This window comes from Piliocolobus tephrosceles, chromosome 10 (genome assembly GCF_002776525.5).
Source record: "Piliocolobus tephrosceles isolate RC106 chromosome 10, ASM277652v3, whole genome shotgun sequence".
In the NCBI taxonomy this organism is placed as follows: domain Eukaryota; kingdom Metazoa; phylum Chordata; class Mammalia; order Primates; family Cercopithecidae; genus Piliocolobus; species Piliocolobus tephrosceles.
Window position 1 is genome coordinate 15,017,124 of NC_045443.1, and position 13,656 is coordinate 15,030,779.

Below are 13,656 nucleotides of genomic sequence, written 5' to 3' on the forward strand. Positions count from 1 at the left end.
GTAACCAAAATAGCATGGTACTGGTACAAAAACAAACACATAGACCAATGGAACAGAATAGAGAACCCAGAAATAAAGTCATATACCTACAACCATCTGATCTTTGACAAAGTTAACAAAACCAATCAATGGGGAAAGGACTCCCTACTCAATAAATGGTGCTGTGATAGCTGGCTAGCCATATGCAGAAGAATGAAACTGGACCCTTATGTTTCACCATATGAAAAAATTAACTCAAGATGAATTAAAGATTTAAGACCTCAAACCATAAAAGTCCTAGAAGAAAACCTAGGAAATACTCTTTTCAACATCAATCTTGACAAGTAATTTTTGGCTAAGTCGTCAACAGCAATTGCAACAAAAACAAAAGTTGACAAGTGGGACCTAATTAAAGAGTTTCTGCAGAGCAAAAGGAACTATTGATAGAGTAAACAGACGTCTACAGAATGGGAGAAAACATATGCAAACTATGCATCCAACAAAGGTCTAATTTTCAGAATCCATAAGAAATTTAAACAAATCAAGAAGCAAAAAACAACCCCATTAGAAAATGGGCAAAGAACATAAACAGATATTTCGCAAAAGAAGATACACAAGAGGCCAATAAACACACAAAAAAATGATGCTCAACATTACTAATTTTCAGAGAAATGCAAATCAAAGCTACAATGAAATACAATCTCATGCTAGTCAGAATGGCCATTATTAAAAAAATCAGAAAACAACAGGCACTGGTGAGACTGCAGAGAAAAGGGAATGCTTATACACTGTTCATGGGAGTGTAACTTAAGCAGTTAAGTAGTTCAGTCACTGTGGAAAGCAACTCTAAGTAATGAGGGCATCTATACCTTTTATCTCTATACTAAGGCCAAGGAGAGTACTCCAATTTTTAGGAGTAACGTTAGCATTCCAAGGCATAATATTTTTACTAACATACGGAGAGTGACCAGTTTGAAGATTTCTCAAAAAACTTAAAACAGAGGTACCATTTGATTCAGGAATCCCATTCCTATGTATATATCCGAAGGAAAGTAGATTGTTATACTAAAAAGACATGCACATGTATGTTCATTGTTGTGCCATTCACAATAGTAAAGACATGGAATCAATGTAGTTGCCCATCAGTGGTGAATTAGATAAAAAATATGGTGCATATATACCATGATATACTATATGGTCATAATCAAAAAGAAAATCATGTCCTTTGCAGCAATATGGATGAAGCTGGAGGCCATAATTCTAAGCAAAACAATGCAGAAACAGAAAACCCACTTCCATATGTTCTCACTTATAAGTGGGAGCTAAACACTGAGCACACATAGACATGAATGTGGAAACAGCAGATGCTGTGGACTATCTGAGGGGTGAGGGAGGGAGTGGGGCGTGGTTTGAAAAACTACCTATTTAGTCCTAGGTTCACTACTTGGGTGCAATATACCCATGTAACGAACCTGCACATGTACCCTCTATATCTAACGTAAAAGTTGAAATTAAAAATAACCAACTAAATAAGTAAAATGCAGATTTCCTACTGGCAGTATTCTGAATACACATTACCTATTACAGTGTAATATGGGACCAATTTGTTCCCAATGATGTAAATATCTCCTCCTGTGTGTTTTCCTCATCCCCATCCCCTCTTGGGGAACTCACGAATGTGAACCATCCAGTTATCATATTTGTTCAAAGGAAGAAAGCAGGGAAATGAAGGTCTCAGTCAGAACATATGCAGTTATTGTTTTATTCTTATTCTCTTGTGTTGTCTACAGTGTCTCTCACAAAAGAAGAACTCTGTCTGGCAGGGGATGTGACCAGGGACTCATTGGGCCAGCAACAACCGCAAAAGAATCTAGGCATTAGAATGAACTACTGGAACCTGAGTCAAAGACCTGTTAGTGATAGTTTGCCCATTTCCTGGCCTCCAGTTGCTCGAATGGGGGTAAGAGAGGGAAATATTAAATGATTGTGTATTGAGATGGAGACGTGGAAGATCTGGCCCTGACGGAGGATCAGAAGGAGGAGGCAGGGTGAAAGCTCGGTTTTACGCCTCTTGTGCTAGAGACCACATTGACAGACAGGGTGGGGAAAGATGCATCAATAAGGAAATGTGGGCAGTGTTGAAGTGGGACCCAGCTGTGGACAGGGAGGAGGGACAGGGTGCTGAACACGCCTGAGAGAATTCTTCCAGATGGCAAGGGTGGGGAAAGGGATGGGTGGATGCATTCATTCTGTCCACTCCTTCTTAATCGACAGGTTCCACTCCCAGCTGAGGTGGTCGTGCTTGTCATCGTCGGTGAAGAAGGACTTGTTGTGGTACGTGCCTCGGGCCAGCATGCCCTTGGGAGCCTCCTCAACTGGAGTGAGGAACTCATACTCTTCGGGCCGAGGCCCATAGCTGCCAACCATAAATGTTGCTTTATCCACTAGGAAGAAAGAAGAATTCATTAGGGTAAGAGCCTGACAGAGGAAAAACACACACTGCAAACTGGAGAATCTGGAGTACAGCCTACATTGATTAAAGCCAAGAGCAATAGTTTCCAAGCCTAAATAAACATGAAATTTACCTGAGGCATCTCTTTTTAAAATTTTTTTATTATTATTTTTTTAAGATGGAGTTTTGCTCCTGTTGTCTAGGCTGGAGTGCAGAGGCACAATCTTGGCTCACCGCAACCTCTGCTTCCTGGGTTCAAGCGATTCTCCGGCCTCAACCTCCCGAGTAGCTGGGATTACAGGCATGCACTGCCACGCTTGGCTAATTTTGTATTTTCAGTAGGGATGGAGTTTCTCCATGTTGGTCAGGCTGGTCTCGAACTCCCAACCTCAGGTGATCCGCCCGCCTTGGCTTCCCAAAGTACTGGGATTACAGGTGTGAGCCACCGCACCTGGCCCTGAGGCATCTTTTTTAAAAAACGATTCTTTAAAACATTTTTTAAGTTGGAGTGCCTTTGAATAATATAGTTTCCTTTGTCCTACTTCCAAAGGCTATGGTTCAGTAACCTTCTGTGGGTCCCAAGGATCAGAGTTTTTAAAAAACTACACAGTTGATTCTGAGGTAAAGTTGGGGAACCAGTGCCCTAAATCAATGGCGATTAAGCCTGTTTTTTTTTTGTTGTTGTTGTTTGTTTTTTAATGGAGATATAGCAGACTACACCATTTAAAAAACTCAAACAAATTGAGACCGCAGTTCTGATCTCAGTCCTGCAACGGCCTAAGTCATATAACATTTTTGAGCCTCCATTTCTTTATGTGTATGATGGACTTTGAGGATCTTCTATCTACAGACTATCATTCTATGAACATATCAGTTGGGGGAGATAAAGTAACAGATGGTGATCAGAATTCATGGATAGAATAATTGGATGGAAAAAGAACAGCAGTAAGTTGGAAAAAAAAAAAAAAAAAGTGAAGAACTAGGACAAATGGTGAAAATAGCCAATCAAGTTTATTTGCAGGTGAACTGGAATATATATTAAGAATAGTTGGGCATTGAAAAGCATAAATAGGCAGATAGGTGGCATACAGTTGGCTAAGTGTTGTTAGTAAGTTTGAAAAAACAGCTGCAGACATGTCACTGTCCTTTGGTTGAAATGAGGCCATATGGGCTTTGTGCCCAAAGGAAAATAGGAAATTAAACTTTTTTTTTTTTTTCATGAGACTAGGTATTGGAAAGGCCAATCAATATCTTTCAGGTCAATGGTCTTCTCTGGGATTTGAGAAATTGACTGGTCCTCTACGTCATACAAATTTATCAGATAATTTCTCCCCTATCTTGCTTATCAATTTGGTGGAAACTGAGACATGCTTTGCTGTTTCTCACCTCTGGAGAGGACAGACCCTCAGGTAGAAAGGAACTGTAAAGTGCCTCCATCACTTTCCCGCCTCTCATTTCTCTCTGTCCATATTAATGAAAGAAAATTGAAGGCAGATTCCCAAGGCATGTCAAGAAGAATTGCAGATTAAGTAATATTGTCATGTTATTTTAATTAGACAGGCTTTTTCAATCCTAGAAAGTATTTTTTTTTTTCTATTTCTTTGTTAGGAAATTGAGCATTGCCTGCCCCTTCCCTCCAATGCCACCCCACCTACTCCCACTCCAAATACACATACCACCTGGCAAGTTTTTTCTTTCTTGGGTTTCTCTGACACTTGGTCTTTGTACCTGTGAACTGCTTTTTTTTTTTTTTCTTCTTACTTTGTGGAGTATTTTTATATACTTTATTTCCTTCAAACCTATCTTGGTGACTCTTCTTCTTTATGAGTGATAATGTTGAATCCAAAAAGCTGATTGCTGAAGGTCAGCAGCTGATGCAGTCTAAATGAGGTCCCCTGAGCACTGGACTTGTCACTGTCTAGATCAGAGGTGTATTTGTGCCTTTTCCTAGGGCCAGTATCCACAGCTTTTATCATATTCTCATCTGAGTCTATAGCTAAAAATTGCTAATAGCCAGAAGTTAAGGTATCAATGAAAAGCAGTTTGGGACAGTGTGGAAATGTGGGTTCCCTTACCTTTCACTCCAGTGCGGTAGGTGTGCTGAACATATTTCAGGCCTGACACAATATCCCTGTTCACCTGCAGATGGGAAGGAACCAAGCTGTTCAGATTAAGAGGGTCTTCCGTTTTTTCTCATCTTTCATGCTGATCCTGCCTAGCTAAATCTTCTCTGAAAATGAAAAAACTAAAGATTTAGTTCAGAATAGGCGTTTCTATAATTATTTAGCATGGCTGTGAAGCCAAGATTAGAGAGGGGAAATCATAAAACGCAACATTGCCAAACTGGTTTAATTTGCGAACATTTTGACTTTTACCGTTTCGGGAGAGAGGAGTGGTTCATATTGTCTCAACATTCTTCATTGTATTTCTCCTTTCTCAGTGGTCCCAAGAATGGCCTTGAGCTTTCCCTCTCCAATACTAGTGACCAGGAGACCATCCTTGTCTTAGTAAAAGTTATGAAGATACCAGTAGAGCACATTATGTAAATACCTAAAAACTACAGCCTCAGAGATGATCCACCTACCATATAAAAAACAAATAACAAGGAGGAAAGCTGTAATGGAAAACTCATGTCTAGAAGATGGATGTGCCTGCAATATAACTGAAATAGTGGTTGAAATTCACTTGTATCTGGCAAATATTTTGGATGTCTCTCATTTTCAGACGTTGTCTGAGATCTTGCTATTTTCCCAAGCCTTTCAAAGAAAATTCAGTAACGCAGAATGAAAATGTAGACAGCTGAAGAACTTTGTTTTTCCATGATTCATTTCACCTGGGACTAACCTGGGTTGTCTGTTAATTTTACACAGTGGTTATGTCTATACAAACAAATTAAAATGGACATTGCATCATTAGCCAAAGGGCTTGGTTATCTGTTCACTAATGTGAAGAATTAAAGCATCTTCAAACAATTTTTCTTCAACAATAATTATAGCTGGCCTTTTGTGTTGGACACAATAGTTAAACCAATCAACTAGTGCTATCTTTTGTTTTGTTGACAGGGAGGTGGCAGAGCAGTGAACACTGCCAGCTTAGATTCTTGACTGTCACAGGATAAATCTGTAATATAAATCTATGAAGAGCCATCAGAAAAAAAAAATTAGCATCATCAAAGAGACTGTGATAAAATAAAGCCCAGACTTTCTAAATTACTCTGAGTCTCAAATGTAGCTCATAGGAATAGGGAAAATAAATGCATCTTTGTAGGTGTCCCCAAGCTTATCCCTTTCACCTAGTGGGAGAAAGACCTAAGAAGAAGAATTATATTGGTGTAGCAATAAGGACTTCAAGACAAAGAGCCTATCATCTCACCAGCGCTCTACAGTGGGTCCATTTAATATAAATACATTTGGGGCGGGTGAAATAAAACTGTGAATATTCATAGAATCCTCTTCTTCTGGCCACATCCCCATCCCTATTGTGTCTCCCACTCCAGGGAGAAGAAGCCTTGGTGTTATGAATCAAAGTGAGAGCTGTAGAAGTCAGATACCACATTTCCTTGGGAGGTAGAAAAAAAGTTGGGGAGAATCTAAAAGAACAACCCTAGGCCAGGTTTTTAGAAAGTGCTAAGAAGTTTGGGAGGAGAAAAAGAACATTGAGTGCAACTAACAGAGATCGTGAAAGAGGACTTTAGCAGGTGTTACTAGCGTTATAAATGCAAACTTTCTTGGACATTTTTCAGGAGACTTCAATGAAGATTTAAGTGGTTTTTCAAGGATTTTCACCTTCGATCTGGCATTTCTTCTAACTGTAGCACCATGCGGGGAGAAGACACAGGATGGTTCAACTTTATGTAGGTTACTCAGAGAGCCATCAAATCTCTGAATTAGAGAGAACTCAAAAGCCCCTTTCTGTGGCCTACTCCTGCATCATCCTAATGTGTAAACCTGACCACACAGACCCACATACCACATTCCTCCTCTGCCTTCCCATCCAGAAGAGAATGCCCTGTTCCAGAGTTTTCCTTCTCATCTTATTCACATCAAAATTTACCCGTCACATTTCATTTGAGAAAAACTGATTTACCAAATAGACAAATTAATGCAACAGTATCAATGATTAAAAATGAAACTGATGTGCAACCCATTCTAGGCATATTTTGATATAATGCCTTACCAAACCCTCAGGTGCTTCAATAATACGTAATATGACAGGAAACAAGTAAGTGAACCCTAGGTCAGTGTCCATTATAGAATAGGTATCCACAAATATTTCCAGGATGAAATTATTTTCAGGCATATTTGTATGGGGTAGGGAGGGGTCATCCATGGACTCTGAATCATATCCTGTACCTTGGGGAAAGAAGCTCCCAGTGTGCAAATAGAGAAAGCAGATGGAGTCATCCTTGGTGAAGCCCAGGCCCTGGAGACTGAGGCTAAGTGGGAATGAGAGGCCACCAAAGCAAACATAAACCACTAAGTGCAAACACTGCATTTCTAACTTATTTGTTTTCAAAGTCAAGGTTATTTTTCTTGTGATTTTGGCTACTCATTGGGACATATGGTTATTTACTAGATGTCAGTTTATTTCTTATTTAGTTTCCTCTTTCCTGGTTACCTGTTCCACAACTATAATTGTAATTTCCAGTTCTTTAGCAAAGATCACACACCCTGGATTTTTATAATCCTTGAACAATTAGAGCTGAGGCCCTCTCTGTTCCATTTTCTTTTCCTATTGGTTGATTCACTTATTTGTCCACTTTTCAATATATATTCCTGAACTATCTGCTATTTACAAAGTTTTGTGTGAAACATTGGAAAGGAGGGATGTACAATTTTACCCTAGATTGAGGTGCTTATGTTGTATGAAGAAGAAATGACACAGGTGATACAACACAAAGTAGCATGTGCCTCGTGGATGTATTTGGAGTTCACAGACAGAGGGATCCCATTGGCTTAAGCGATAATAAATATTTGGAGTTCACAGACAGAGGGATCCCATTGGCTTAAGCGATAATAAACAGTGTAAGAAGTCCTGGCTAGGAAAAGGCATGAAGCAAGGGTGGGTATCAACAGGTAGCCCTCAGGGCTAGGAAGAGGACATTCCAGACCCGGCTTGGGGGTATTGGGGAAGAAACAAATAAAAGGTACCTCAACACGATCATGCAAGAAATTTAGTCACTGATTAAAGAAAAGATTTAACTTTACAAAAGCACACAAGGCAGGATACTTACTTTGAAGTGAATTTTGACTCTATATTCGGAACCTTCCTTTAGCACAATGGTTTCTTTTTTGAGGGCTTCCAGATCTCCTGTAGAGGAAGATTTAGAGAGAGTTTATTCTCAAAAGCAGATACGCAAGTTAATAAATGACTTTTAAGCCCTGGAGAAATTTGTTGGGCCTGCCAGCACAACATGGTTCATAGGGCCCTCAATTCACAGAGTATTTGAGTTTAGTCCTGCGCATGCATGTGCACACAAGCACACACACACATGTGCGTGCGCGTGCACACACACACACACACACACGTAATGCCTGAAATCTTACAGCTCTGTTAGGAAAAACATTAGAGTTTCCCTGCCCCCAAGTTTGATGACAATGCTAAAAATATACAAGCCATTACCAGTAATGAGTTGTGAAGATAAATCTTTTTTTGGTCAATTTGTTCTCTCATTGAGAATTATATTACTGGTCAAATGAAGAGGTTATTTAAGAATATACCCCTACCCCTCAAATAAAAAATATGATAAAAATATTATTTAGGAGTGTCAGCTATTTGTTTTTATAGATCTGGTGATGTTTGTGGCATTTTCTAGTTTTTAGAATTCTACTTGTTTTTATTCATTTTATCACTTTAAATAAATATTGACCTTTGTGTTTACTCTTGTATTTTCATTTGCAATATCATACTATTTTTCTTAAGGAATATCACTGAAGTCATAAAAGCTTCAGATTCCATACAACCAGGATCTGTCCCTAATTCCTGTACCCTGATTAAGGAGGTAATCGCTCTCTATGCTTTTCTTCATGCATAGCAGCTGGTTTGTGACAGAAAACCAAATTTGGTTTTCCTCTGCTGGGAAAGGGGACTGAGATGAAGTTTTTCTTGCAATACCACCAGGCCCTGCTGAACAGAACAGATTTCTTTAGCGCTAATTCAGACCTTATCTTGCAAACTGGCAGCTGCACCTGGTAATATTAGGAAGACTCTGAGTTCTGGTAAGAGAGTGTGAGTTTCTCTCCTGGAGAGATGTGAGCGTGTGGGGGTAGCTGAATTTGTGTGTGTGTCTGCTCTAATGATTTCAGTTGAACAGGAAGTGTGCCTTCTCAGCCTCTGATTTCCTCCCTCTGACAAAAAAGCCCATATAAGGTAAAGACTGGCTATGTCCTGTGAGAGGGGAACTACTCTGCTGCTGGCTGAGCCTACTGTTCCAGACTTATGCTTTGTCTGTCTCACAACAGTCCAATTTTTTCATTTGGTAACTATTTTTTTTTCCCCACTAAAAACTTGCCTTTGATGCCCCCAGTCTCCTGGCTTCATGATTCTCCTCTCTTTCCCCTCTGATGCCCATTTCCTCCACAATAACCCCCTTCCCAGTCTCTCTCCTTCTCCTCAAGCCCTAAGTCTCAGGGAAAGACTTGACCCTTAGTTACAAAAAGGTGAAAGAAAATAACAACATCTTAATTTGTATGCCTTTAATAAGGGACGTTGTTTATTTAACAAGAATCAGAGTTTCAAGCTAAAACAATTCAATCTCTATCAGTGGAATTTCTAGCATAATTCAGGATTGCTTCTCACCTTCCGCTAAGTTTTGTAGCTGATAAAAGATCAATACTTTGATGTTCAGACTGTATAAACCTTACAATTTCAGAAACACACAATTTGTTTCTTAATATTTCCATCAGCAGTGTTTACTGCATAAATAACAATTCTCTTACTATCAAGTAGAGACAAAAATCTGTAAATATATCAAACGTGTATGCCTGCACTCTCTTCAATTAAATAGAGGTAAAGATTGGGCTTTTCATGAAATACGGTAAATACTGGGCACTCTAAGAGCAATGATTTGTTAACTGCTCCTAGCATATATACCTCTCTGATTCGCCAGTTTTTTCTTTTTGTTGGAACAGGAGACAGAGACCAAGTTTTCTTTGTGATATCTTAGGCCCCCTCTGAACAGTACAGATGTGTCTACATACCAGTAAGGTCCATGGTGATTGGTCCTGGGGCACTCGCACAAACCAGGGTGAGCCGGGTGACAACGACATTGGGGGCTTTCGGATCTGCAGGATCAAAAGGGAATGTAAGTACCAAGAAGAGCCACGTGTGTAGTGGGTGTGTGCATTTTTATTGCACTAATTATTGACATCCAACATTTCCTGAGTGGCTACGGGTCAGGTACTCTGCTAACTGGGCACTGCCTATTTATATCTCCGGGCCATGTCTTGTTCTGCTATGGTGTAGGTGGAAGAGATGAACGGTTAGGTAGGGACTGAGAAAGAGAAAAAAGAAGAAAGAGAGAAAATGGAGAGAGGGAACTACAATTCTAAGTGCTAGTCTGGAATTCTTTCTAAATCCCTGCTGTGTGTTACATGTGCCTCTCTCATGGCTGACTTGCATCTTATCTCTTAAGAAGACTTAATTACACAGTTCATAACTTTAATCAACATATATAAATTGTGCTTGCTCACTTATTCCTGGAAGCAGTTGGTCCTCTTCCCTTTGCTGCTGCTCCTGAGCAGCCGAAATGTCTTCTTCCTTCTCAGGGACCTTCCACCCACCCTGCTCTCTGTACACACATACCTGTTACCACAGGACCATCTCCCAGCAGCGTTTTCTTGTACTTAGTTAGACTCTCATCATCTTTGTCCATTTCCTGCAGCTCTTTCAGGGACTTTTGTGGTGGAGGCTTGTAATTGAGCTTGTTGTCCAGCTCATCATCGTCATCCTCTTCCACATGTGGCTCTGGGGCTTTTTCAGTCATTTTGATCTATTTCTGGGAGAGAGAATGACCGTCCATTAGTCAGAAGTCGTGGATATAAAAGACGTTTCTGGGGCTGCTGTTAGCAGCCTCCTTACCCTCATGGACTTCTCTGATCATCAGTCACTTTCCTGATTTTTTTCCTAATCAATCTCATTCAATTCTATGAAATAATAATCGAACGTATTCTAGTCATTTCTCTGACCTGCCTGAATTTCTCTATGCTCATTGTAGTATCTTCTATTCATTGAACAAAACTGACAAGAAAGAAATCACTCGTATGTGAATAACGTACCATGAGCGAAGCAACATGGCACAAAGACTCCTGAACAAATGAAGCAAAAGCCCAGTCAAAAAGCTGTAGGCGTTATCACAGTCCTCCAAATCCAGCCAGCCTGGCTAGCATCAAAGCCTGTAGCATGCACAGTCTGAGTGATAATAGTGGAGAGAGGCAGGAGAGAGAGGAGAGAGGTAGAGTACTTGCCAAAGAATGGTTGGCTTCTCCCCATTAATGGAATCCGTCCCTGAACTCCAGCAATGCCTCAAAGGTGACTCATGAGGAACCATTGACCTTTATGATACCTGCCCCAGGTGCCTGCATGGTTCACACCCAACACTGCTAATCACCCCTCGAGGGTGAGTACTAGTTTTGCTGTTTTTCTTGAATTCCCCCCCCAAACACTTCCATAGTTCTGGCACTTCATAAAACTTCCTTGATTGATATATAAGGTTTTATATCTAAAGATATTCTGTTCTTTTTAAATGCCACAAAAAATAGCAAAGGACACTTTAAATTCCTCCAGACAAAATTGTAAGTACAAATTTGCCCTTAGCATTTGTCCATCCATTCCCCTTTTCTGGATCCACTTCCCTTTCAGTCTCTCTCTTTCTCCCCTTCCCAGGTTTCCATTGACCTTATAAGGCCCCACCTGGGCATGCTCTGGAGTCTTCCTTCATCTCTCATTATCTATATTTACTTGTTTTGTGTTAAAACATTGAGGAGAAATCTAGGCAAGTTATTCACTTGTTAAGGGTTAATGACTGAATAGTAGATTCAAAAATTATTCCTCTTAGAGGATGTACAGTCACAGCTTTTCAGAGCTGAAATGAACCATTGGGGTTCATGTAATCATTGAGGATACTGAGATCCAGAGTTAAGAGAATTGCCCAGGTTCACACAGCTGGATGAGAGGCAATATACTAACCAAGAGGAAGAAGTCCCTCTGGGAAGAATTTCAGGCCCTGTGGCCGACAGCCATATGAGATGGCTGCCAGGGAGTTATTTGGGCAAGGAGATTGTTTTCTGATTTTCTTAATTCTATTTTGAGGGTAACTCTTTTCCCTGCCTGTGGTTAAAGCCTTCATTGCTTCTAAGTGACACAACTATAAGAAAATATCTGTCACATCACATCCTGAGTGGCTCTGCAAACCTTAATAAAGTATCCCAGGAGTGAAGATATCTCTGGCCAAAATCAGTTCTGGTTTTGAGTTTCAGTGTCACTATTATTGGCAAGAGGAAGAAAAATAATTTGGAAGTAAAGCCAAATGAGAGCAATTTTAATGGAACCAAAAAAAAAAAAAAAAAAAAAAAGAAAGAGAGAGAAAGAAAAAAATAATATCCCTTGGCTCATCAAGTCTCTTCCATCTAAATAAGCAGCCAAACATTATAAGCTAGCCTTGACCAACTCTGAAAACAGCATTGCAATGCCCAGGTTCACTTCCTGTACAGGAAGAAAACATGTAGTCCTGTTCCTATGGCAACTCTTGCTTCAGCTGAAGAACAGCACCACTCAAAGATGAGACTCTACAGCAGAGCAGAATAAACACAGTGACTAACGCAATTCGTGTTCCAAACAACACTCAGGGAAAGTGAATGAACTGGTTGGAAAAAATGAAGGATGCAGCGTGTGGATGTTGTAGGTTGTGGGTAGTTTAAAGCCAATCATTAAGGGGCAGATGAAGAGCAAGCCAGATAAGACTAATCAGATGAGACAGGGGCCTACCCAGAACCCTGGTGACCCCCGGAGGATGGGGGCCACATAACAAACCTGCTGACCAAGCATCGGAACAATTATTTATAGAGGAAGACATCCCAGCCGCCATGGTCAGGCCTTTCTGAACTATATCACATGGTTGTAACAAGTCTCCTGATTGAATGAAACCTGACCATCAGATAGTAACCTTACATCCAGTCACTGGCTCAAGATGATTTCAGTAACCTCCAGGAATTTGTAACTATGCAGCCGGAAATCTCAATGTTGAAAAGAGAAAGAGAGAGAAAGAGAAGGAGAGCGAGAGAGGGAGAGAGAAGGATTACATATAGGACAAGATTTGCCACCTTCTAACTGTGTGACCATCGGCACATCCATTTATCTAACATCTAGGTCTTGATCTTCTCATTAGTAAATCTGAGACTTATGTTCTATATTTTTTTGATTCATTGCAAACAGATATAACAATTGTTTCATAAAAAACGAGACATAACTTTATCTAGATATTAAAGAGTGGAGGATACTGTGGGATTTCCGCATAAAATTTTGTCGCAGTCAAAAGGGGGAAATTCAGGGCCACATTGAAATCATTTGGTTTAATTATAGCATAAGAAAAAGGGATATGAGACCAGGTGATCCCAAACTAGCTCATTCTAGAAAGCTGATTAGAAAAAGTAATAATACAGCAAATAAAGGACAGGAAGAACAGTTCTCAGAGAAAGTCTTTTAAAGCAAAATTAGGGTTATGATTATTTGGTGAGCACCCACTGTTTACAAGACACTGTACTTTAGCCATACTGATGTTTAAATTACTCTTCAGAGAAGAGGCTGGAAGTTGGGCAATCTAACCATACTAAAGGGTCCTCCCAGTTTGGTTGATTTCTTATTTTTGTTTTTTTGGAGATTACAGGTCTCTTTTTTAAAAATCTGATAAACATTATGGTAATTATCTCAAGGAAAAAAAAAAACAGATAAATCCATGATATTGTACATATGATCTAGGGATTTGTGGACCCCTGAAGTCCTTTATAGACTTATTGGGGTTCAAGATCTCCAGATTAGGAGCATAGCCTCAAAACTGTGGAAGCATGAAGCAGAGAGTGGAGTGTTAGAGAGGAAGCTTGCTTTTTTGCTTTTGCTTGCTCCTTCTCTCTTTCTTTTCCTCCCTCCCTCTTTCTCTCTCTCTCTTCTTTCCTTCCTTCTCTCTCTTTCTTTCTTTCTTTTTCTTTCTTTCTTTCTTTCTTTCTTTCTTT

General features: G+C 39.9%; 1 protein-coding gene across 1 annotated transcript in view; it reads right to left on the bottom strand.

Annotated features, from left to right (window-relative positions):
• Window positions 1-1,717: 1,717 nt before the first annotated feature.
• Window positions 1,718-13,656, bottom strand: part of ARHGDIB (Rho GDP dissociation inhibitor beta) — a 20,911-nt gene continuing 8,972 nt past the window's right edge. The window contains exons 2-6 of the mRNA XM_023226197.2: window positions 10,235-10,427; window positions 9,631-9,714; window positions 7,665-7,741; window positions 4,507-4,570; window positions 1,718-2,423 (exon numbers count right to left, since the gene is read on the bottom strand). Coding sequence (XP_023081965.1) covers window positions 2,224-2,423; window positions 4,507-4,570; window positions 7,665-7,741; window positions 9,631-9,714; window positions 10,235-10,415 — 606 coding nt within the window. The 5' untranslated portion in view covers window positions 10,416-10,427 and the 3' untranslated portion in view covers window positions 1,718-2,223. The remainder of the gene's footprint in view (window positions 2,424-4,506; window positions 4,571-7,664; window positions 7,742-9,630; window positions 9,715-10,234; window positions 10,428-13,656) is intronic.